The 25,181-nt window shown below is 38.9% G+C and overlaps 1 protein-coding gene across 1 annotated transcript in view; it reads right to left on the minus strand.

Annotated features, from left to right (window-relative positions):
* Positions 1–25,181, minus strand: part of LOC137636766 (probable thiopurine S-methyltransferase) — a 72,548-nt gene that overhangs the window by 11,891 nt on the left and 35,476 nt on the right. The window contains exon 4 of the mRNA XM_068369141.1: positions 2,806–2,939. Coding sequence (XP_068225242.1) covers positions 2,806–2,939 — 134 coding nt within the window. The remainder of the gene's footprint in view (positions 1–2,805; positions 2,940–25,181) is intronic.

Genomic DNA, 25,181 nt, shown 5'->3' on the forward strand with positions numbered 1-25,181 from the left:
GGGATCGTGAAGATGATGACCTGGTTGAACGCGTTCCTGAATACACGCTAGGCTGCTCGCGTTGCGAAACCCGGCGGGAATCGCGCTTGGGGTCGCGCTGGTGCTCGCGCGATGGAAAAATCGCAGATTCGCGCGCGGGCGCACGGAGATGTAAGCGCGGGCGAGAGGGCGCGTGGGCGCGCAGGCGAGGGTGCGCGTGGGTGCGCGCAGGCGAGGGTGGGCGTGGGTGCGCGCAGGCGAGGGTGCGCGTGGGCGCGCAGGCGAGGGTGCGCGTGGGCGCGCAGGCGAGGGTGCGTGGGCGCGCAGGCGAGGGTGCGCGTGGGTGCGCAGGCGAGGGTGCTTGCATGCAGGCGATGGATTGCGCGGGCGCGCAGGAGATCGCTGGCGCACAGGTGCGCGGTCTGGAGAAGACGGCTGGGGCGCAGGGCCAGCAGGTGTAGAAGCGGGTACCGGAGGCTGCTCGTGGGCGCGTAGTGTCTCATCCAACTCTGGAAGTGCGCAAAGGTGAGTGCGCACGATGGCGCGCAGGCGAGGGCTGACGCTTGGGCGAGTTCCGAGAGCGCGCAGGTGATCGCGGGCGAGAAGGAGAAGGAAGAGTCTTCTTGCCTGCGCCCAGATCCGTGGATCGTGGGCGCGCGGGCGAATGATGGCGCACAGGTGCGCGCTGACGCGCAGGAGATCACTGGCGAGCTGGAAATCGTGGGCGCGCAGGAGATCGTCGGCGCGCATGGCGCGTGTCAGGAACAGGGCGCGCAGATGTGCGCTGGCAAGTAGGAGATCGCTGGTGCACAGGAGATCGCGTAGGCGAGCGCTTGCGCGCAGGTGAGCGCTGGCGAGCAGGAGATCGGTGACGAGCAGGAGATCGGTGACGAGCAGGAGAGCGCTGACGAGTTGACTCTGCTTCTGCTGCAGGAGATCGCTGGCGCATAGGATGGTCCTCAGCAACAGCAGGAGCGTGCTTGCGCTCGCGCGCAGGAGAACGTGGGCGCACAGGTGAAACCTGGCACTTAAGGGACTTGCTCACATTGTGAGACAAGCCCTTTTGCCCCGAAGGGACCGGTGCCCGTTGGAAAACAGGGTGCGTGGGTGCCCACTGCGCGTCAGCTTCCAGGAATGGTGAAGGAAGATCCACAGGTCTGGCAAGCGTGGGAGATCGCGAACGATCTGCAGAGAGATCCAGTAATGCAGCTGCAACGGTCGACTCACGTCGAGGAGGAACCTCTGCGGGGGACGTCGAGGGCGAAGAACCGAAGAGGCGCCTCCTAACTCCCTTGTAGGGAGAAGGAAGACCTCTACAGCGAAGAGGAGGGCGAGCCTTGCGGCGAAGACGACCTCTAGGAGCAGGAACACCATCGTCGGTCCTCCGAAGAGGAGTCTCTGTCAGTGAACTCCACCGAGGGGGAGAATCACCCGCAGGAGAGACCGTTGGACTCAGCTCCTTCCTCGAAGAATGTTCGGAGGGGGGAACTGAGCCTTCAGCAACATCAGCAACCAAGGCAGGGGTCCGACCCGTCGGAAGCCTCTGCCACAACAACGTCGACGATAGACAGACGATCTACCTCCGCTATCGCCGGCGACTGTTTGACAGCTGCGCCCAACTGGATCAAGTCAAACAGGGCTTCCCTGGAGGGCGAACCCTTAAGCCCCAAGGAAGCCCAAAGCTGTAATAAATCATCATTATACACAGAGTTATTAAAATCCTCCCCCGGAGGAGGAGGAGGAGCTGCCTCGCTATGGGAGGCAACTCCCTCTCCCGAACCCCGAGGTTGGTCAACAAAAGAATGGCCTACGCTACCACTCGCCGGCCTCTCACGAGAGACCGATCGAGTGGGAGCTTCGGAGGAGGTTCGGGCAACGGAAGAAGAGTCCTTATAACCTTCCTTCTTCAAGGAAACCCTTAAAGGAGAAAGATCCTGCTTAGACTTCTTCTTCCGTCGCCGGGAAAACCTCTCCCACTGGGATAGACCACTCCCTGCACTCACTGCAAACTTTGTCTCTATCACACTGTTGACCTCTGCAGTACGGACACAAGGTGTGAGGGTCCGTCTCGACCGCCGACATAAAAGTCCCACAAGGGCGGTCGGGTAAACCAGGCCACTTCTGCATGATAGAGGTAGAGGCCAACTTCCAAACACACAACTGTAAGAAAAAGCAAAAAAGATTAAGGCTGTCAATATGCGAGGGTGAGGTAGACACGTCTGACCATCACCCGAGCCAAAAGCGAAGTGAATCAGTTCACCGGTGTGTGAGGGGGGAGGGGTAGCTAGCTACCCCTCCCCTACCCCCTCGCTAACTAGCGAGGGGATAGTTAACCATCGTTAAAAATCTAATGGCTCGTCATTCAGCTACGCCGAAAGTAATACTGTACCCCATGTAAATAGCGTGGTTTGTATTTCGGTCACGGAACAAAGGAATAATATTTACAGAAGGTCCTCAACTTGCAAACTGAATTGGGTCCAAGAAGCTGTTTGTAAGTCAACTTGTTTGTAAGTCACATTTTGTTACATTTTGGCCTATGATTTCCAGCTACAAAAGTCAATAAATAATTGTTTCATATGAAATAAATATCTGGCTATTACAAATGTCATTTTGCCTACTGTATTAAATGATATGATATTGTTTAAAATTATATAATATTGTTTTATTACAATATTTCTTTATTTTATCCTTAATATTTTCAGTTGGATTTGCGATTATATCTCCAACTGTTTGTAATTTGCGCACATTCTGTAATAACAACCTATTTTATTAATTACAATATCAAAGCCTCGGAATGTTCACAATTTACTAAAAAAGTGTACTCACCATAAAGCTTCTGAAGTGTTTCCATTGGTATGTTCCTTGGAGGCCCTGAAAACTTCTCATTTGGGGTGTATTGGACGATATTGGCCAAGTAACGAAAGTCAGGTGCGAGAATAGACTTCATCAATTTTGCATAACTGTTGTGAATGAGAAAAGTACACATATTTATTATATATATTTTAGAAATATATGCAGCTAGATTATAAAAAACATTTTTGCAAGCCTATAGCATCAAATTTTAAAACTGTGCTAATGAATGAAACATCCAAGGGATCACCTATTCTCGCAATCACCTGCCCTACTGATTTTTACTTTCATCTGCCGAACCAGAAGTCTCCTCCAAACCAACTGAAGAAGAGGTATGAAGATAGTGCCTGTACATTAAAAGGTTTTCATAGCCTTCAAACAGAATACAGGTTGAGAATCCTTATCCAAGTTATGAAATTATGACAAACAGAAATTTCCACAGTACTGGATAGGCTACTATAGTACAGCTGTTACAGTATCCTTTTTCTGTTGTCAGTTGAAATAGTAACACCTTTGCTCATTTATTGTAAATACAACCTTTTATATGCTCCGTGGCTTGAAATATCTTCAAAATGGAGACAAAGGATGGAAATATGCTTATAGTTAGTAGTGAAAAGATAAAAAGTACAATTGTTGAAAAACTTTTAAGTAGCATACACACACACACACACACACACATACTCACACACATACTCACACACACACACACAAATACATACTCGCACACACATACTCACACACACATACTCACTCTCTTGTTATAAATGCAAATTTCAGTACAGTAGTTAGTCAGGTAATATTTCTTTTATACATGTTTACATACAATTGCTTTTACTTATCGAGGTTTCATATAATGACATTCATCGCAGTAACGTAGGATTTTCTTGTGTTACCGCATGCTAGAGCTGCTACTTGTGTTTATCAAACAAATTTTTCTTAGCTCCTTATGACCAAACTTGTAATCCTCACAAAGCTAAGTCTACTTGATTATTTCCTCACAGACCTCGGTTAACTTTGACATTTTTTTTCATTTACCTGAATGCCTACAGTATTTTTCTTTCACAAATAGAATTTCCCAAGTTTAACTTAAAATTTTATTCTCCTATTTAAAACTTTGAGGTTTACTTGGAACCTATCGACAGGAAAATCTGTATTGACTGCTTAACCCTTTTACCCCCAAAGGACGTACTGGTACGTTTCACAAAAGCCATCCCTTTACCCCCATGGACGTACCAGTACGTCCTTGCAAAAAAATGCTATAAAATTTTCATAATTTTGATAATTTTTTGAGAAAATTCAGGCATTTTCCAAGAGAATGAGACCAACCTGACCTCTCTATGACAAAAATTAAGGCTGTTGGAGCAATTTAAAAAAAATATACTGCAAAATGTGCTGGGGAAAAAAATAACCCCCTGGGGGTTAAGGGTTGGAAATTTCCAAATAGCCTGGGGGTAAAAGGGTTAAGTCTGCATGGTGTAGTTGCCACTTTCGTTACTGCTATACAGTAAAATGTGTTTGTATTCTTCATTACTGTCAAGTGTAATTTATTACATACATACATACATATACCAAGGCACTTCCCCCATTTGGGGAGGTAGCCGACATCAAACAAATGAAACAAAAAGGGGACCTCTCCTCTCTACGTTCCTCCCGGAGAGGAGAGGTCCCCTTTTTGTTTATTTATTAGAGGTAATAAATGTTATATGCTATAGATGACTGAATAAAGTAAGAAATTTGATAAATATGATAAAACTACGTACAAAAGGATACCAATTGATTTAGGAAGTATTTGCCATTTTTTTAAATTTTACTCTATATGCTGCTAGCTGATATTAATTCAAAAATTAATAGCGTAGATTAGCACTGAAAATAGAGCCATTTATTAAATCTACACCTTCTTAGCATTTCAAAAAATGATAACAATGAATGGAATTTTTAAATTCGCCAAGGAAAATATAAATTTATGTAGTGTTCAGGTTGCTTGCACAAACTGAAGACTATAACAGCTTACAAAAGAAATTTCTATTGCAATATAATAATCTACTTTGCATATAACCTACTTCAAACTTTTTAAAAGATCAAATCAATAGTAGATATGATGCAATTTTAATCAGAATTAAATCAAACTTTGCAAACAAGTTATTATAAGGATATTGCAAAATCCAAAACTCTTCTGATCTGATCTGGAAAAGGGATTCTCCTCCTTCATGTAATTTTCATCTTTACTATCTTGTAGCCCTCAAGATTAATAAGAAACAGAAGTCAGACTATAAAGCCTATAGTACAACCCTTTTACTCCCAGGCTATTTGGAACTTTCCAACGCTTAACCCCCAGGGGTTATTTTTTTTTCAAGCACATTTTGCAGTATATTTTTTCTAAATTGCTCTAACAGCCTTAATTTTCGTCATACAGAGGTCAGGTTGGTCTCATTCTTTTGGAAAATGCCTGAATCTTCTCAAAAAATTATCAAAAATATGAAAAAAAAAAAATTTCATAGCATTTTTTTGCAAGGACGTACCGGTAAGTCCATGGGGGTAAAGGGATGGCTTTTGTGAAACGTACCAGTACGTCCTTTGGGGGTAAAAGGGTTAAGTCTTTGCATGGTGTAGTTGCCACTTTAGTTACTGCTATACAGTACAATGTGTTTGTATTCTTCATTATTGTCAAGTGTAATTTATTACATACATACATACATATACCAAGGCACTTCCCCCCATTTGGGGAGGTAGCCGATATCAAACAAATTAAACAAAAAGGGGACCTCTCCTCTCTAAAATTCCTCCCAGAGAGGAGAGGTCCCCTTTTTGTTTATTTATTAGAGGTAATAAATGTTATATGCTATAGATGACTGAATAAAGTAAGAAATTTGATAAATATGATAAAACGACGTACAATAGAATACCAATTGATTGAGGAACTATTTGCCAATTTTTTTTATTTTTACTCTCTATGCTGCTAGCTGATATTAATTCAAAAATTAATAGCGTAGATTGGCAATGAAAATAGAGCCACTTATTAAATCTACACCTTCTTAGCATTTCAAAGAATGATGACAATGAATGGAGTTATGAAATTATCCAAGTAAAATATAAAATAGATAAATATGATAAAACTACATACAAAAGGATACCAATTGATTGAGGAGCTAATTGACAAGTTTTAAATTTTTTGTCTCTGCTGCTAGCCAATATCAGTTTAAAAACCGATACCGTAAACTGGCAATGAAAATAGAGCCACTTATTAAATCTACACCTTAGCATTTCAAAGAATAGCAATGAATGGAGTTATGAAATTAGCCAAGGAAAATATAAAGTTATATAGTCTTCAGGTTGCTTACACAAACTGAAGACTACAACAGCTTACAAAAGAAATTTCTATCGCAATATAATAATCTACTTTGCATACAACCAACCTCAAACTTTTTCAAAGATCAAATCAATAGTAAATATGATGCAATTTTAATCAGATTTAAATTAAAACTTTGCAAACAAGTTATTATAAGGATATTGCAAAATCTAACACTCTTCTGGTCTGATCTTCTGGAAAAGGGATTCTCCTCCTTTATGTAATTTTCATCTTTACTATCTTGTAGCCCTCAAGATTAATAAGAAACAGAAGTCAGACTATAAAGCCTATAGTACAACCCTTTTACCCCCAGGCTATTTGGAACTTTCCAACCCTTAACCCCCAGGCGTTTTTTTTTTCAAGCACATTTTGCAGTATATTTTTTTTAAATTGCTCTAACAGCCTTAATTTTTGTCATAGAGAGGTCAGGTTGGTCTCATTCTCTTGGAAAATGCCTGAAGTTTCTCAAAAAATTATGAAAAATATGCAAGAAAAAATGTAAATAGCAGTTTTTTGCAAGGACGTACCAGTACGTCCATGGGGGTAAAGGGATGAGTTTTGTGAAACGTACCAGTACGTCCTTTGGGGGTAAAAGGGTTAATTCCTTCTACAGAAAGCGGGTCTTTGTGATCTATTGTGGAATCTGAAACAGTCCCTTGAATACGAAGGCTTGGGCATGAATGAGTGATGTCTAGTGTAAATGTCTAGTTTTATCCATCATTTACACAAAATAATGAAATTCTGTACATGATTAAATACTGTATCACTGTCTATTAAAGAATAATTGGTCTTCAATTTCTTGAAAAACTTAAAACATAAAATATAAATTTGTAAAATTTAATCCAAGTATGAGATAGATACACAAGAAAGTTCTCATACTTCAAGTTTAAATCATTAAACAATTGTCTAGTATAAAATATAGTTAACAGGTAGAATAAGAAAATTGAATTTTCTAATATTAACAGTACTATGCTATCAATATTACTACAACTACTAGCCAAGCTACAACCCTAGTTCAAAAAGCAGAATGCTACAAGCCCAAGGGCCCCAACAGGGAAAGCAACCAACGGCAAAAGGGAAATAGAGAAGCAATAAATAAACAAAACTATGAGAAACAATAACAAAATACGAGATATATAACTAATGTCAACCTCTTCAACAAAAACTAGTTTGAACTTAAGTTCCACCAACTCAACCACTAGATTATGAAGATCATTTAACAATCTGGTCACAGCTGGGATACAACTCCTAAAATACTGTAATACTGTGTAGTACTGAGCCTAATGACAGAGACGGGAAAACTGTTTGAATCAACTGCAGACAGTGCCTGGTACTACATAAAACATAGTAGTCTAAAAAGATCTTAACGAAAGGGATGGGATTATGAAAAATCTTATGCAACATGCATAAAAACTCACTGAATGATAGTATCAGAGATTAATATCCAGATCAGGGATAAGAAATTTAATTGACCGCAAGTTCTTTGATGAAGAATTAAGAAGAGAGTCAGCAGAGATTAATATCCAGATCATTTAATTGACCTCAAGTTCTTTGATGAAGAATTAAGAAGAGAGTCAGCAGAGATTAATATCCAGATCAGGGATAAGAAATTTAATTGACCTCAAGTTCTTTGATGAAGAATTAAGAAGAGAGTCAGCAGAGATTAATATCCAGATCATTTAATTGACCTCAAGTTCTTTGATGAAGAATTAAGAAGAGAGTCAGCAGAGATTAATATCCAGATCAGGGATAAGAAATTTAATTGACCTCAAGTTCTTTGATGAAGAATTAAGAAGAGAGTCAGCAGAGATTAATATCCAGATCATTTAATTGACCTCAAGTTCTTTGATGAAGAACTAAGAAGAGAGTCAGCAGAGATTAATATCCAGATCAGGGATAAGAAATTGAATAGACCTCAAGTTCTTTGATGAAGAATTAAGAAGAGAGTCAGCAGAGATTAATATCCAGATCAGGGATAAGAAATTTAATAGACCTCAAGTTCTTTGAGGAAGAATTAAGAAGAGAGTCAGCAGAGATTAATATCCAGATCAGGGATAAAAAATCTAATAGACCTCAAGTTCTTTGATAAAGAATTAAGAAGAGAGTCAGCAGAGATTAATATCCAGATCAGGGATAAGAAATTTAATCGACCTCAAGTTCTTTGATGAAGAATTAAGAAGAGAGTCAGCAGAAATTAATATCTAGATCAGGGATAAGAAATTTAATAGACCTCAAGTTCTTTGATAAAGAATTAAGAAGAGAGTCAGCAGAGATTAATATCCAGATCAGGGATAAGAAATTTAATAGACCTCAAGTTCTTTGAGGAAGAATTAAGAAGAGAGTCAGCAGAGATTAATATCCAGATCAGGGATAAGAAATTTAATAGACCTCAAGTTCTTTGAGGAAGAATTAAGAAGAGTGTCAGCAGAGATTAATATCCAGATCAGGGATAAGAAATTTAATAGACCTCAAGTTCTTTGAGGAAGAATTAAGAAGAGAGTCAGCAGAGATTAATATCCAGATCATTTAATTGACCTCAAGTTCTTTGATGAAGAATTAAGAAGAGAGTCAGCAGAGATTAATATCCAGATCAGGGATAAGAAATTTAATAGACCTCAAGTTCTTTGAGGAAGAATTAAGAAGAGTGTCAGCAGAGATTAATATCCAGATCAGGGATAAGAAATTTAATAGACCTCAAGTTCTTTGAGGAAGAATTAAGAAGAGAGTCAGCAGAGATTAATATCCAGATCAGGGATAAGAAATTTAATAGACCTCAAGTTCTTTGATGAAGAATTAAGAAGAGAGTCAGCAGAGATTAATATCCAGATCAGGGATAAGAAATGTAATAGACCTCAAGTTTTATGATGAAGAATTAAGAAGAGAGTCAGCAGAGATTAATATCCAGATCAGGGATAAGAAATGTAATAGACCTCAAGTTTTATGATGAAGAATTAAGAAGAGAGTCAGCAGAGATTAATATCCAGATCAGGGATAAGAAATTTAATAGACCTCAAGTTTTATGATGAAGAATTAAGAAGAGAGTCAGCAGAGATTAATATCCAGATCAGGGATAAGAAATTTAATAGACCTCTAAGTTTTTAGATGAAGAATTAAGAAGAGAGTCAGCAGAGATTAATATCCAGATCAGGGATAAGAAATGTAATAGACCTCAAGTTTTATGATGAAGAATTAAGAAGAGAGTCAGCAGAGATTAATATCCAGATCAGGGATAAGAAATTTAATAGACCTCAAGTTTTATGATGAAGAATTAAGAAGAGAGTCAGCAGAGATTAATATCCAGATCAGGGATAAGAAATTTAATAGACCTCTAAGTTTTTAGATGAAGAATTAAGAAGAGAGTCAGCAGAGATTAATATCCAGATCAGGGATAAGAAATTTAATAGACCTCAAGTTCTTTGATGAAGAATTAAGAAGAGAGTCAGCAGAGATTAATATCCAGATCAGGGATAAGAAATTTAATAGACCTCAAGTTCTTTGATGAAGAATTAAGAAGAGAGTCAGCAGAGATTAATATCCAGATCAGGGATAAGAAATTTAATAGACCTCAAGTTCTTTGATGAAGAATTAAGAAGAGAGTCAGCTGAGATTAATATCCAGATCAGGGATAAGAAATTTAATAGACCTCAAGTTCTTTGATGAAGAATTAAGAAGAGAGTCAGCAGAGATTAATATCCAGATCAGGGATAAGAAATTTAAAAGATCTCAAGTTCTTTGATGAAGAATTAAGAAGAGAGTCAGCAGAGATTAATATCCAGATCAGGGATAAGAAATTTAATAGACCTCAAGTTCTTTGAAGAAGAATTAAGAAGAGAGTCAGCAGAGATTAATACCCAGATCAGGGATAAGAAATTTAATCGACCTCGAGTTCTTTGAAGAAGAATTAAGAAGAGAGTCAGCAGAGATTAATATCCAGATCAGGGATAAGAAATTTAAAAGATCTCAAGTTCTTTGATGAAGAATTAAGAAGAGAGTCAGCAGAGAATAATATCCAGATCAGGGATAAGAAATTTAATAGACCTCAAGTTCTTTGATGAAGAATTAAGAAGAGAGTCAGCAGAGATTAATATCCAGATCATTTAATTGACCTCAAGTTCTTTGATGAAGAATTAAGAAGAGAGTCAGCGGAGATTAATATCCAGATCAGGGATAAGAAATTTAATAGACCTCAAGTTTTATGATGAAGAATTAAGAAGAAAGTCAGCAGAGAATAATATCCAGATCAGGGATAAGAAATTTAATAGACCTCTAAGTTTTTAGATGAAGAATTAAGAAGAGAGTCAGCAGAGATTAATATCCAGATCAGGGATAAGAAATGTAATAGACCTCAAGTTTTATGATGAAGAATTAAGAAGAGAGTCAGCAGAGATTAATATCCAGATCAGGGATAAGAAATTTAATAGACCTCAAGTTTTATGATGAAGAATTAAGAAGAGAGTCAGCAGAGATTAATATCCAGATCAGGGATAAGAAATTTAATAGACCTCTAAGTTTTTAGATGAAGAATTAAGAAGAGAGTCAGCAGAGATTAATATCCAGATCAGGGATAAGAAATTTAATAGACCTCAAGTTCTTTGATGAAGAATTAAGAAGAGAGTCAGCAGAGATTAATATCCAGATCAGGGATAAGAAATTTAAAAGACCTCAAGTTCTTTGATGAAGAATTAAGAAGAGAGTCAGCAGAGATGAATATCCAGATCAGGGATAAGAAATTTAAAAGACCTCAAGTTCTTTGATGAAGAATTAAGAAGAGAGTCAGCAGAGATGAATATCCAGATCAGGGATAAGAAATTTAAAAGACCTCAAGTTCTTTGATGAAGAATTAAGAAGAGAGTCAGCAGAGATTAATATCCAGATCAGGGATAAGAAATTTAATAGACCTCAAGTTCTTTGATGAAGAATTAAGAAGAGAGTCAGTAGAGATTAATATCCAGATCAGGGATAAGAAATTTAATAGACCTCAAGTTCTTTGATGAAGAATTAAGATGAGAGTCAGTAGAGATTAATATCCAGATCAGGGATAAGAAATTTAATAGACCTCAAGTTCTTTGATGAAGAATTAAGAAGAGAGTCAGCAGAGATGAATATCCAGATCAGAGATAAAGAATTTAATAGACCTCAAGTTCTTTGATGAAGAATTAAGAAGAGAGTCAGCAGAGATGAATATCCAGATCAGAGATAAAGAATTTAATAGACCTCAAGTTCTTTGATGAAGAATTAAGAAGAGAGTCAGCAGAGATTAATATCCAGATCAGGGATAAGAAATTTAATAGACCTCAAGTTCTTTGATGAAGAATTAAGAAGAGAGTCAGCAGAGATTAATATCCAGATCAGGGATAAGAAATTTAATAGACCTCAAGTTCTTTGATGAAGAATTAAGAAGAGAGTCAGCAGAGATTAATATCCAGATCAGGGATAAGAAATTTAATAGACCTCAAGTTCTTTGATGAAGAATTAAGAAGAGAGTCAGCAGAGATTCTTTGATGAAGAATTCAGAAGAGAGTCAGCAGAGATTAATACCCAGATCAGGGATAAGACATGGAACAGACCTCGAGTTCTTTGAGGAAGAATTCAGAAGAGAGTCAGCAGAGATTAATACCCAGATCAGGGATAAGACATGGAACAGACCTCGAGTTCTTTGAGGAAGAATTCAGAAGAGAGTCAGCAGAGATTAATACCCAGATCAGGGATAAGACATGGAACAGACCTCGAGTTCTTTGAGGAAGAATTCAGAAGAGAGTCAGCAGAGATTAATACCCAGATCAGGGATAAGACATGGAACAGACCTCGAGTTCTTTGAGGAAGAATTCAGAAGAGAGTCAGCAGAGATTAATACCCAGATCAGAGATAAGACATGGAACAGACCTCGAGTTCTTTGAGGAAGAATTCAGAAGAGAGTCAGCAGAGATTAATACCCAAATCAGGGATAAGACATGGAACAGACCTCAAGTTCTTTGAGGAAGAATTCAGAAGAGAGTCAGCAGAGATTAATACCCAAATCAGGGATAAGAAATGTAACAGACCTCAAGTTCTTTGAGGAAGAATTCAGAAGAGAGTCAGCAGAGATTAATACCCAGATCAGGGATAAGAAATGTAACAGACCTCAAGTTCTTTGATGAAGAATTAAGAAGAGAGTCAGCAGAGAAAAATACTCAGATCAGGGATAAGAAATTTAACAGACCTCAAGTTCTTAGATGAAGAATTCAGAAGAGAGTCAGCAGAGATTAATATCCAGATCAGGGATAAGAAATTTAATCGACCTCAAGTTCTTAGATGAAGAATTCAGAAGAGAGTCAGCAAGATTAATATCCAGATCAGGGATAAGAAATTTAATCGACCTCAAGTTCTTTGATGAAGAATTAAGAAGAGAGTCAGCAGAGATTAATATCCAGATCAGGGATAAGAAATTTAATCGACCTCAAGTTCTTTGATGAAGAATTTAGAAGAGAGTCAGCAGAGATTAATAGCCAGATCAGGGATAAGAAATTTAATCGACCTCAAGTTCTTTGATGAAGAATTAAGAAGAGAGTCAGCAGAGATTAATAGCCAGATCAGGGATAAGAAATTTAATAGACCTCGAGTTCTTTGATGAAGAATTAAGAAGAGAGTCAGCAGAGATTAATATCCAGATCAGGGATAAGAAATTTAATAGACCTCGAGTTCTTTGATGAAGAATTAAGAAGAGAGTCAGCAGAGATTAATATCCAGATCAGGGATAAGAAATTTAATAGACCTCAAGTTCTTTAATGAAGAATTAAGAAGAGAGTCAGTAGAGATTAATATCCAGATCAGGGATAAGAAATTGAATAGACCTCAAGTTCTTTGATGAAGAATTAAGAAGAGAGTCAGTAGAGATTAATATCCAGATCAGGGATAAGAAATTTAATAGACCTCAAGTTCTTTGATGAAGAATTAAGAAGAGAGTCAGCAGAGATTAATAGCCAGATCAGGGATAAGAAATTTAATAGACCTCAAGTTCTTTGATGAAGAATTAAGAAGACAGTCAGTAGAGATTAATATCCAGGTCAGGGATAAGAAATTTAATAGACCTCAAGTTCTTTGATGAAGAATTAAGAAGACAGTCAGCAGAGATTAATATCCAGGTCAGGGATAAGAAATTTAATAGACCTCAAGTTCTTTGATGAAGAATTAAGAAGACAGTCAGTAGAGATTAATATCCAGGTCAGGGATAAGAAATTTAATAGACCTCAAGTTCTTTGATGAAGAATTAAGAAGAGAGTCAGCAGAGAATAATACTCAGATCAGGGATAAGAAATTTAATAGAGCCAAGTTCTTTGATGAAGAATTAAGAAGAGAGTCAGCAGAGATTAATACCCAGATCAGGGATAAGAAATTTAATAAAACTCTAAGTTCTTAGATGAAGAATTAAGAAGAGAGTCAGCAGAGATTAATAGCCAGATCAGGGATAAGAAATTTAATAGACCTCAAGTTCTTTGATGAAAAATTAAGAAGACAGTCAGTAGAGATTAATACCCAGATCAGGGATAAGAAATTTAATAGACCTCAAGTTCTTTGATGAAGAATTAAGAAGACAGTCAGTAGAGATTAATACCCAGATCAGGGATAAGAAATTTAATAGACCTCAAGTTCTTTGATGAAGAATTAAGAAGAGAGTCAGTAGAGATTAATATCCAGGTCAGGGATAAGAAATTTAATAGAGCTCAAGTTCTTTGATGAAGAATTAAGAAGAGAGTCAGCAGAGATTAATACCCAGATCAGGGATAAGAAATTTAATAGAACTCTAAGTTCTTAGATGAAGAATTAAGAAGAGAGTCAGCAGAGATTAATAGCCAGATCAGGGATAAGAAATTTAATAGACCTCAAGTTCTTTGATGAAAAATTAAGAAGACAGTCAGTAGAGATTAATATCCAGGTCAGGGATAAGAAATTTAATAGACCTCAAGTTCTTTGATGAAGAATTAAGAAGAGAGTCAGCAGAGATTAATAGCCAGATCAGGGATAAGAAATTTAATAGACCTCAAGTTCTTTGATGAAGAATTAAGAAGACAGTCAGTAGAGATTAATATCCAGGTCAGGGATAAGAAATTTAATAAGACCTCAAGTTCTTTGATGAAGAATTTAGAAGAGAGTCAGCAGAGATTAATATCCAGGTCAGGGATAAGAAATTTAATAGACCTCAAGTTCTTTGATGAAGAATTTAGAAGAGAGTCAGCAGAGATTAATATCCAGGTCAGGGATAAGAAATTTAATAGACCTCAAGTTCTTTGATGAAGAATTAAGAAGAGAGTCAGCAGAGATTAATAGCCAGATCAGGGATAAGAAATTTAATAGACCTCAAGTTCTTTGATGAAGAATTAAGAAGAGAGTCAGTAGAGATTAATATCCAGATCAGGGATAAGAAATTTAATAGACCTCAAGTTCTTTGATGAAGAATTAAGAAGAGAGTCAGCAGAGATTAATATCCAGATCAGGGATAAGAAATTTAATAGACCTCAAGTTCTTTGATGAAGAATTAAGAAGACAGTCAGTAGAGATTAATATCCAGGTCAGGGATAAGAAATTTAATAGACCTCAAGTTCTTTGATGAAGAATTAAGAAGACAGTCAGCAGAGATTAATAGCCAGATCAGGGATAAGAAATTTAATAGACCTCAAGTTCTTTGATGAAGAATTAAGAAGACAGTCAGTAGAGATTAATATCCAGGTCAGGGATAAGAAATTTAATAGACCTCAAGTTCTTTGATGAAGAATTAAGAAGACAGTCAGTAGAGATTAATATCCAGATCAGGGATAAGAAATTTAATAGACCTCAAGTTCTTTGATGAAGAATTTAGAAGACAGTCAGTAGAGATTAATATCCAGGTCAGGGATAAGAAATTTAATAGACCTCAAGTTCTTTGATGAAGAATTAAGAAGACAGTCAGTAGAGATTAATATCCAGGTCAGGGATAAGAAATTTAATAGACCTCAAGTTCTTTGATGAAGAATTTAGAAGAGAGTCAGCAGAGATTAATATCCAGATCAGGGATAAGAAATTTAATAGACCTCAAGTTCTTTGATGAAGAATTAAGAAGACAGTCAGTAGAGATTAATATCCAGGTCAGGGATAAGAAATTTAATAGACCTCAAGTTCTTTGATGAAGAATTAAGAAGAGAGTCAGCAGAGAATAATACTCAGATCAGGGATAAGAAATTTAATAGAGCTCAAGTTCTTTGATGAAGAATTAAGAAGACAGTCAGTAGAGATTAATATCCAGGTCAGGGATAAGAAATTTAATAGACCTCAAGTTCTTTGATGAAGAATTAAGAAGAGAGTCAGCAGAGATTAATATCCAGGTCAGGGATAAGAAATTTAATAGACCTCAAGTTCTTTGATGAAGAATTAAGAAGAGAGTCAGCAGAGATTAATACCCAGATCAGGGATAAGAAATTTAATAGACCTCAAGTTCTTTGATGAAGAATTAAGAAGACAGTCAGTAGAGATTAATATCCAGGTCAGGGATAAGAAATTTAATAGACCTTATGTTCTTTGATGAAGAATTTAGAAGAGAGTCAGCAGAGATTAATATCCAGGTCAGGGATAAGAAATTTAATAGACCTCAAGTTCTTTGATGAAGAATTAAGAAGAGAGTCAGCAGAGATTAATAGCCAGATCAGGGATAAGAAATTTAATAGACCTCAAGTTCTTTGATGAAGAATTAAGAAGAGAGTCAGTAGAGATTAATATCCAGATCAGGGATAAGAAATTTAATAGACCTCAAGTTCTTTGATGAATAATTAAGAAGAGAGTCAGCAGAGATTAATAGCCAGATCAGGGATAAGAAATTTAATAGACCTCAAGTTCTTTGATGAAGAATTAAGAAGACAGTCAGTAGAGATTAATATCCAGGTCAGGGATAAGAAATTTAATAGACCTCAAGTTCTTTGATGAAGAATTTAGAAGAGAGTCAGCAGAGATTAATAGCCAGATCAGGGATAAGAAATTTAATAGACCTCAAGTTCTTTGATGAAGAATTAAGAAGACAGTCAGTAGAGATTAATATCCAGGTCAGGGATAAGAAATTTAATAGACCTCAAGTTCTTTGATGAAGAATTTAGAAGAGAGTCAGCAGAGATTAATATCCAGGTCAGGGATAAGAAATTTAATAGACCTCAAGTTCTTTGATGAAGAATTAAGAAGACAGTCAGTAGAGATTAATATCCAGGTCAGGGATAAGAAATTTAATAGACCTCAAGTTCTTTGATGAAGAATTTAGAAGAGAGTCAGCAGAGATTAATATCCAGATCAGGGATAAGAAATTTAATAGACCTCAAGTTCTTTGATGAAGAATTAAGAAGACAGTCAGTAGAGATTAATATCCAGGTCAGGGATAAGAAATTTAATAGACCTCAAGTTCTTTGATGAAGAATTAAGAAGAGAGTCAGCAGAGAATAATACTCAGATCAGGGATAAGAAATTTAATAGAGCTCAAGTTCTTTGATGAAGAATTAAGAAGACAGTCATTAGAGATTAATATCCAGGTCAGGGATAAGAAATTTAATAGACCTCAAGTTCTTTGATGAAGAATTAAGAAGAGAGTCAGCAGAGATTAATATCCAGGTCAGGGATAAGAAATTTAATAGACCTCAAGTTCTTTGATGAAGAATTAAGAAGAGAGTCAGCAGAGATTAATAGCCAGATCAGGGATAAGAAATTTAATAGACCTCAAGTTCTTTGATGAAGAATTAAGAAGACAGTCAGTAGAGATTAATATCCAGGTCAGGGATAAGAAATTTAATAGACCTCAAGTTCTTTGATGAAGAATTTAGAAGAGAGTCAGCAGAGATTAATATCCAGGTCAGGGATAAGAAATTTAATAGACCTCAAGTTCTTTGATGAAGAATTAAGAAGAGAGTCAGCAGAGATTAATAGCCAGATCAGGGATAAGAAATTTAATAGACCTCAAGTTCTTTGATGAAGAATTAAGAAGAGAGTCAGTAGAGATTAATATCCAGGTCAGGGATAAGAAATTTAATAGACCTCAAGTTCTTTGATGAAGAATTAAGAAGAGAGTCAGCAGAGATTAATAGCCAGATCAGGGATAAGAAATTTAATAGAGCTCAAGTTCTTTGATGAAGAATTAAGAAGAGAGTCAGTAGAGATTAATATCCAGGTCAGGGATAAGAAATTTAATAGACCTCAAGTTCTTTGATGAAGAATTAAGAAGAGAGTCAGCAGAGATTAATAGCCAGATCAGGGATAAGAAATTTAATAGACCTCAAGTTCTTTGATGAAGAATTAAGAAGAGAGTCAGCAGAGATTAATAGCCAGATCAGGGATAAGAAATTTAATAGACCTCAAGTTCTTTGATGAAGAATTAAGAAGAGAGTCAGCAGAGATTAATAGCCAGATCAGGGATAAGAAATTTAATAGACCTCAAGTTCTTTGATGAAGAATTAAGAAGAGAGTCAGCAGAGATTAATATCCAGATCAGGGATAAGAAATTTAATAGACCTCAAGTTCTTTGATGAAGAATTAAGAAGAGAGTCAGCAGAGATTAATATCCAGATCAGGGATAAGAAATTTAATAGACCTCAAGTTCTTTGATGAAGAATTAAGAAGACAGTCAGTAGAGATTAATATCCAGGTCAGGGATAAGAAATTTAATAGACCTCAAGTTCTTTGATGAAGAATTTAGAAGAGAGTCAGCAGAGATTAATATCCAGGTCAGGGATAAGAAATTTAATAGACCTCAAGTTCTTTGATGAAGAATTAAGAAGACAGTCAGTAGAGATTAATATCCAGGTCAGGGATAAGAAATTTAATAGAGCTCAAGTTCTTTGATGAAGAATTAAGAAGAGAGTCAGCAGAGAATAATACTCAGATCAGGGATAAGAAATTTAATAGAGCTCAAGTTCTTTGATGAAGAATTAAGAAGAGAGTCAGCAGAGATTAATACCCAGATCAGGGATAAGAAATTTAATAGAACTCTAAGTTCTTAGATGAAGAATTAAGAAGAGAGTCAGCAGAGATTAATAGCCAGATCAGGGATAAGAAATTTAATAGACCTCAAGTTCTTTGATGAAAAATTAAGAAGACAGTCAGTAGAGATTAATATCCAGGTCAGGGATAAGAAATTTAATAGACCTCAAGTTCTTTGATGAAGAATTAAGAAGAGAGTCAGCAGAGATTAATATCCAGGTCAGGGATAAGAAATTTAATAGACCTCAAGTTCTTTGATGAAGAATTTAGAAGAGAGTCAGCAGAGATTAATATCCAGATCAGGGATAAGAAATTTAATAGACCTCAAGTTCTTTGATGAAGAATTAAGAAGACAGTCAGTAGAGATTAATATCCAGGTCAGGGATAAGAAATTTAATAGACCTCAAGTTCTTTGATGAAGAATTAAGAAGAGAGTCAGCAGAGATTAATAGCCAGATCAGGGATAAGAAATTTAATAGACCTCAAGTTCTTTGATGAAGAATTTAGAAGAGAGTCAGCAGAGATTAATATCCAGATCAGGGATAAGAAATTTAATAGACCTCAAGTTCTTTGATGAAGAATTTAGAAGAGAGTCAGCAGAGATTAATATCCAGGTCAGGGATAAGAAATTTAATAGAACTCTAAGTTCTTAGATGAAGAATTAAGAAGAGAGTCAGCAGAGATTAATATCCAGATCAGGGATAAGAAATTTAATAGACCTCAAGTTCTTTGATGAAGAATTAAGAAGACAGTCAGTAGAGATTAATATCCAGGTCAGGGATAAGAAATTTAATAGACCTCAAGTTCTTTGATGAAGAATTAAGAAGAGTGACAGCAGAGATTAATACCCAGATCAGGGATAAGAAATTTAATAGATCTCAAGTTCTTTGATGAAGAATTAAGAAGAGTGTCAGCAGAGATTAATATCCAGATCAGGGATAAGAAATTTAATAGACCTCAAGTTCTTTGATGAAGAATTAAGAAGAGAGTCAGCAGAGATTAATATCCAGATCAGGGATAAGCAATTTAATAGATCTCAAGTTCTTTGATGAAGAATTAAGAAGAGAGTATCAGAGATTAATAGCCAGATCAGGGATAAGAAATTTAATAGACCTCAAGTTCTTTGATGAAGAATTAAGAAGAGAGTCAGCAGAGATTAATATCCAGATCAGGGATAAGAAATTTAATAGACCTCAAGTTCTTTGATGAAGAATTAAGAAGAGAGTATCAGAGATTAATATCCAGATCAGGGATAAGAAATTTAATAGACCTCAAGTTCTTTGATGAAGAATTAAGAAGAGTCGGCAGAGATTAATATCCAGATCAGGGATAAGAAATTTAATAGACCTCAAGTTCTTTGATGAAGAATTAAGAAGAGAGTCAGCAGCTTTACACCAGACAGGAGAACAATACTCAAAAAGGGATTTTGACGAAGGAAAAATCTATTTCTGGGGAGAGACCTGTGACGCCCGGTGAAAAAGTCCTTCTTTACACTTTTTCTGATATAAATCTTCCAAATATACCAGAGAAAGATAAAAGCATGGAATGCAGAGGTTACTACCCTCGCGCGAGCACCTCGTGGGTGTTGTGTATAAATCAGGGGCGTGTGAAAACCACTATTCACAGGCTTTCTTCCATTTAAATAACTCCTTCATCAAAGGGAAGGGCCGTAACAAAGGCCCCAGAAACCACACTTGGACCACGCCACCGTCACCCACACGAGCGCCCTCTAGGTCATCCTTCTGCAAGCACATATGGCTTGGCAAGGAAAGGGTGGGTCCGTACAAAAATAACCGGGAAGGGTTTCACCGGGAGTCACAGGTCTCTCCCCAGAAATAGATTTTTCCTTCGTCAAAATCCCTTTTCTGGGTCAACCTGTGACGGCCGGTGAAAATGTACCAGAGAATGCCTTCCAAGCCCAATAAAGTAATAACATAATGAGGAGAATACAATCACCATGTACGACAATAATATAATATAATAATGGAAGAAACGTCCAATTACCAACTAGCCAAATGACATAGGGAACGTAAGGCTAAATAACTAAGACGACAAGGAATCAACTGAGTTCGAATCGCAAAAGGCATCAAACCTTACATGTCTAAGCATATCTAAACATTAAAGGAACGGTAACTACAATAACAGTTAAACCATAGGAATTAAACATGGCAAATATCATAGGGCTAACGAACTACCCAGGAGAATGGCGACGTGGTGTGAGTGGCGGGTAGGAGGGAGAAAAGAGATGGAAGAAAGGAAGAAGAAGAGATTAATGGGGAGAGATAAGACTCCCCGCTGCCATCGTCGGGTATTTAAGGGCCTGTAAGATCTTTAGATAGTGGCGTTTGACAACCATAGGGGATTTCCAACCCGTATATTTTTTTAAAAATCATCAAAGTCCCTGTTCTGGAAGTAATTGATGGAGGTATCTACTGACCGTATATCATGAGCCTGGGGAAATGATTCCGGATTAGTATGTTTAATGAAGTAGAGGATTTGTTGCCTGATACCGTGAATGGAAATAGTACCTCCTTGTTCACTGATAACCAACGGGCCAGACGAGCAGGTGGTAGTTCTAGCTAAAAAAGGCCTTGAGAGTAGTGACTGGACACAGAGAAAGGATCCTGGGGAAGAAGAATAATCTTCCGAGGGGAGCACCTATTTTGCGGATCCTCATTTTTAGCTAGGAAAGCTTTGTCTGGAGAAAGGAGTACTTCGGCTGAAGGGAGGAAATCTATGTTTTCCGGGTTTCGTGAGAGAGCTGCTAGTTCTGATATTCCATCACCTGAGGCCAAAGCCGTTAGAAATAAAGTCTTCCTAAGAAGAGTGACATAAGAGCAGGATTCATTGTCCGTGTCCGTCGCAAGTTTGAGGACACCGTTCAGAGACCAAGAGTTCTTTTGTGGCCGAACCGAACGTCGAAGCCTAGCACATGTTTTTGGAATAGATGAGAAATAGGAATCAGCTAGGTTAATGTTAAACCCAACAAGGAAGATCTTCTTCAAAGCTGACTTGATGGTGGTTAAAGTGCTATCTGTTAGGCCTTTGTCAAATAGGAACCTCAAGAAAGAGATGGCTAAATTCGGAGACATACGAGTATGGTCTGAACTCTTAGGAAATCTGCTAGTTCTTAACGGCCGAATCATATTGGCGAATTGTCGAGTCCCTTTTGTCTGATTCGATGAAGAGAACGTTTTCCGGGTCAATGTTCGCGTCTCTACGAGCTGCAAACTTCATGCAGTCGACAAAGTTAGAGTTCAGGCTATCCTTGAGTAATCTGACAGTTTGGGGAACGGGATCCGGAAGGGACGGAGTTTCAACTCGAGGAGAGAGGAAACCAACTGTTCTTTGGCCAGTGAGGTGGTACTAAAGCCACTGCCCCCGGGAAGGAGCGTAGTTTGTGTAAAAGTTTCATTAGAAGATTCACTGGGGGAAATAGGTAAATCTTCTTCCAATGGTTCCAATCCCGGGTTAATGCGTCCATGGCATAAGCCTGAGGGTCCAGGGTTGGGGTCACATAACAAGGAAGTTTGTGATTCATCTGAGTTGCGAATAGATCTACCTGGAGGCCCGGAACCAACCTGAGTATCCACCGGAATGAAATTATGTCTAGAGACCATTCTGACTCCAGTGGTTTCGTCCTGGATAGTGAGTCCGCTCTCACATTCCGGACTCCTGCTAGGTGAGTTGCTGACAGGAACCAGTTCTTTTCTGTTGCCCAGGCGAAGATAGTGACCAGGATCTGATTCTGGTTGGGTGACTTGGATCCTCCTCTGTTGACGCAGTGTACTACGTCTGTGCTGTCTGACACTACTCTGATGTGGGTCGACCTCGGAGGAGAGTCTCTCTTCAGGGTCAAGAACACTGCCATGGCTTCGAGAACATTGATATGGGATTGTTTCATGGCGGGTGACCAAGAGCCCTGAAACATCTGATGTTCGGAGTAATCCCCCCATCCACTTAGAGACGCGTCTGTATGGAATGTCACTTGTGGAGGTGGGAATTGTAGAGGAACCGATTTGGAGAGGTTCTTCGGTTCGGACCATGGGCGTAGTCTCATTTTCAAGACAGAGGGGATCTTCGAGACCTTGTCTCTTAAAGGTACTGTAGCTCTCTTTCTCCAAACTCGATTGATGTCTTTGAGTTTGGCTTTTAATAGGAGATCTGTTACTGAAGTGAATTGGAGAAGGCCGAGGATTCTTTCTAAGGCTCTTCTGGACACCTGTTTGTGTTTGAGAAAATACTTGATCTTGGAAGCTATTCCTCTTACCTTTTTGGAAGGGAGAGACAACGTGTGCTTCGAAAGGTCCCACTGAATGCCTAACCATTCTAAGTGGCCTGATTGTTGCAGGCGGGACTTTTGGAGATTGACCCGAAATCCCAGGTTGTCGAGAAATCGAAGTACTTCCTTCGTAGCTCTGTTGCCTTCTATGGCCGACCGGGCCCAAATGAGCCAACCGTCCAGATAAGCAATGATCTGTATCCCTTGGTTCCCGAGTTGTTCTAACACTGTCTCTCCCAGTTTCGTGAATATCCTGGGATCAATGTTGAGGCCGAAGGGCATGACTTGAACGCAAAGGCTTTCCTGCCTAGGCGGAAACCCAGATAAGGAGAGAAGCTTCGAGCTATAGGCACATGATAATAGTCGTCGGTAAGGTCGACAGAGGTGGTGACGGCCCCACGGGGAAGTAGGGTCCGTACCTGAGAGATAGTCAACATCCGGAACTTGTCGCAGAGAATGTAAGAGTTTAGCTTTGACAAGTCCAGGTCCACTCTCAATGCCGACAAGCCTTTCTTCGGAATTGTGAACAGGCGGCCTAGGAACTTCAGTGATCGAACCCGTTTGATTGCTTTCTTCTTGAGTAACTCTGTGGTGTACTCTTTCAGGATGAGAGTGGATTTCTGGGAGAAGGTCACTGGTGGAGGAGGAGAACCTTGTGACCATTTCCACCTCAAACCTTTAGAGATTATCCTATGAGCCCAAGGACCGAAGGTCCAATGGTCTCGAAAGTGGTAAAGTCTCCCCCCTACCGGGACTACCTCGTTGTGAGGGAGTGAATCTAGGTCCTTTCCTTCCCCGAGCCCCCTTTTTCCTAGGTCCGCCTCGATGGCGGAACTGTCCTCTACTCCTGTAGCTTCCTCTCTGGTGTCCATGAAAGGAACCTGAGGGTTCGGAGCTAGGGCTGTATGCAGGCGAGGACATCCAAACGGGGTTGGGTTGTGTACCTGGGGAATCAGTGAGGTAAACCACCTGATGAGGGGGATTCGGATGCAGAGACGTCGAATCAGAGGAAGACTGTGATGACGAGTGGGTAACTGACGATTGATGGCAGTGACCCCGGTTCGTCTTGTAGGGGGTAAATCTCTGCTTCTTCTTGAAGAAATCTTGCTTTTGGTCTCCGACCTTCTTTTTGGCAGTGAGGCCCTGCCTCACCTGCAATTTTGGTTTGCTCTCGTATCATCTTGTAGAACCTTGTTCACCTCCTCCTGAGGGAAGAGGGTTTTACCCCAGCAGGAGGAAGCTATCAGCCTGTTCGGTTCATGTCTGATAGAGGCCTCAGACAGAACGTATTTCCTACAACTAACCCGAGCAGACCACAAAGAGTGTAGGTCGATTTGGTAGGACAGAGATAGGTTCTTCGTGAATATCCGAAACAAGGTCTCAGTGGGATAAATTGAGGCTAGGGACTCCTCGAGGTGGGGTCCGTCTTTTTAAGAGCCGGCATGACAGAACCTTCCTTTGACATCTTGAATAGTAAGACCTGTCAATTTATCAGTAATAGGCAAAGTAATAATGAGAGCAGTTGTAGATATGGCGTAGGCCCCATTGTGTGGGGTGAGCTTGGAATTAGCGTACCCCCAGACCGACAACATCCTGGCCCAGACAGCTTGGGCCTGCTCTTTAGGAAATATTACTGTTACCTTCGGTACCTTGTCTAACCTAACCAAGGCATGCTCTTTCAAACGAACGAATCCGTTGAATGGGAATTCTAGTCCCGGAGGGTAAATTCTAGGGCCTCTAGAGGGCAGACGCCTATGTCATCCAGCGTTATGGTACCATCTATATATGGGACATGTAAGGCAAATTTCTATGGGTTGTTTTTATCGAAGGAGGTTACTTCGATGCGTCTGGGGCTGTAGGGGGAGACATCCGAGTTCCTGAACGGATCAGATTCGCCACCATATCTTTGAGCTCCGTCATAGCTCCTTGGCTTGCCCTAGAATGTGTTGTATCTGCTCTTTAACCCTATCCCTGATCAGGTCGGCGGGGAAGGAGGGATCCTGAGCACGACCCGCTGTCGAAGCCCTGGACTTATCGGACTTCGTCTTTTAGCCGTCACGGTTTTATGCAAGGTAATATGAACATCAGGATCCTTTGAGGGTCCTAGGCCAGTGACGCAGATAATGGCAAAGCTGAAGGCTCAAAACTCATCACCGCCTACCTGCTCGTCCATGGGTTCGACGTCCAACCCTAGAGAGGACACGCTGAGGAGATAGGGTCCGCCAGATGGAGCATTCCTTCCAAATCTTGATACCCAAGGGCGGAGAGCCGCTCTTGCAGGCCGGAGAGATTCATCATCATCCTGAAAGAAGTGAGGGGATTAGTGATGAAGGAGAAGACCGTTCTCCTCAATAAGCGATGTATACATAAATCAAGAACAAATTAAATCATCGCCAAAGGATACCAAAAAGAAACAAATTAGAACCAACTTACATCATTGTTCAGGAGTAGGGAGGACAGCTCGTAGCAGAGCGTGCATAACTCCGGGAACCATACCATGTAGGCGGACCTTCTGTAAAAGAAAGGGGACATAAGTCTGAATGTTCCTTGAAACTCTGGTTAGTGATCCTATTCACAGACTGGGATCAACCAAATTATCTATAAACAGTAATAAATATGTATATGTATATATTTGTACATACATATAATACATATGTCTATATTTATGCATATATTTAATTATATATATGTATATATATGGCTAAATATCCATACAACATCGTGTTCAAATAGAAATAAATTTCTACTCCGTACTTGGGATCG

The sequence above is a fragment of the Palaemon carinicauda genome, unplaced genomic scaffold (assembly GCF_036898095.1).
Source record: "Palaemon carinicauda isolate YSFRI2023 unplaced genomic scaffold, ASM3689809v2 scaffold381, whole genome shotgun sequence".
In the NCBI taxonomy this organism is placed as follows: Eukaryota; Metazoa; Arthropoda; class Malacostraca; order Decapoda; family Palaemonidae; genus Palaemon; species Palaemon carinicauda.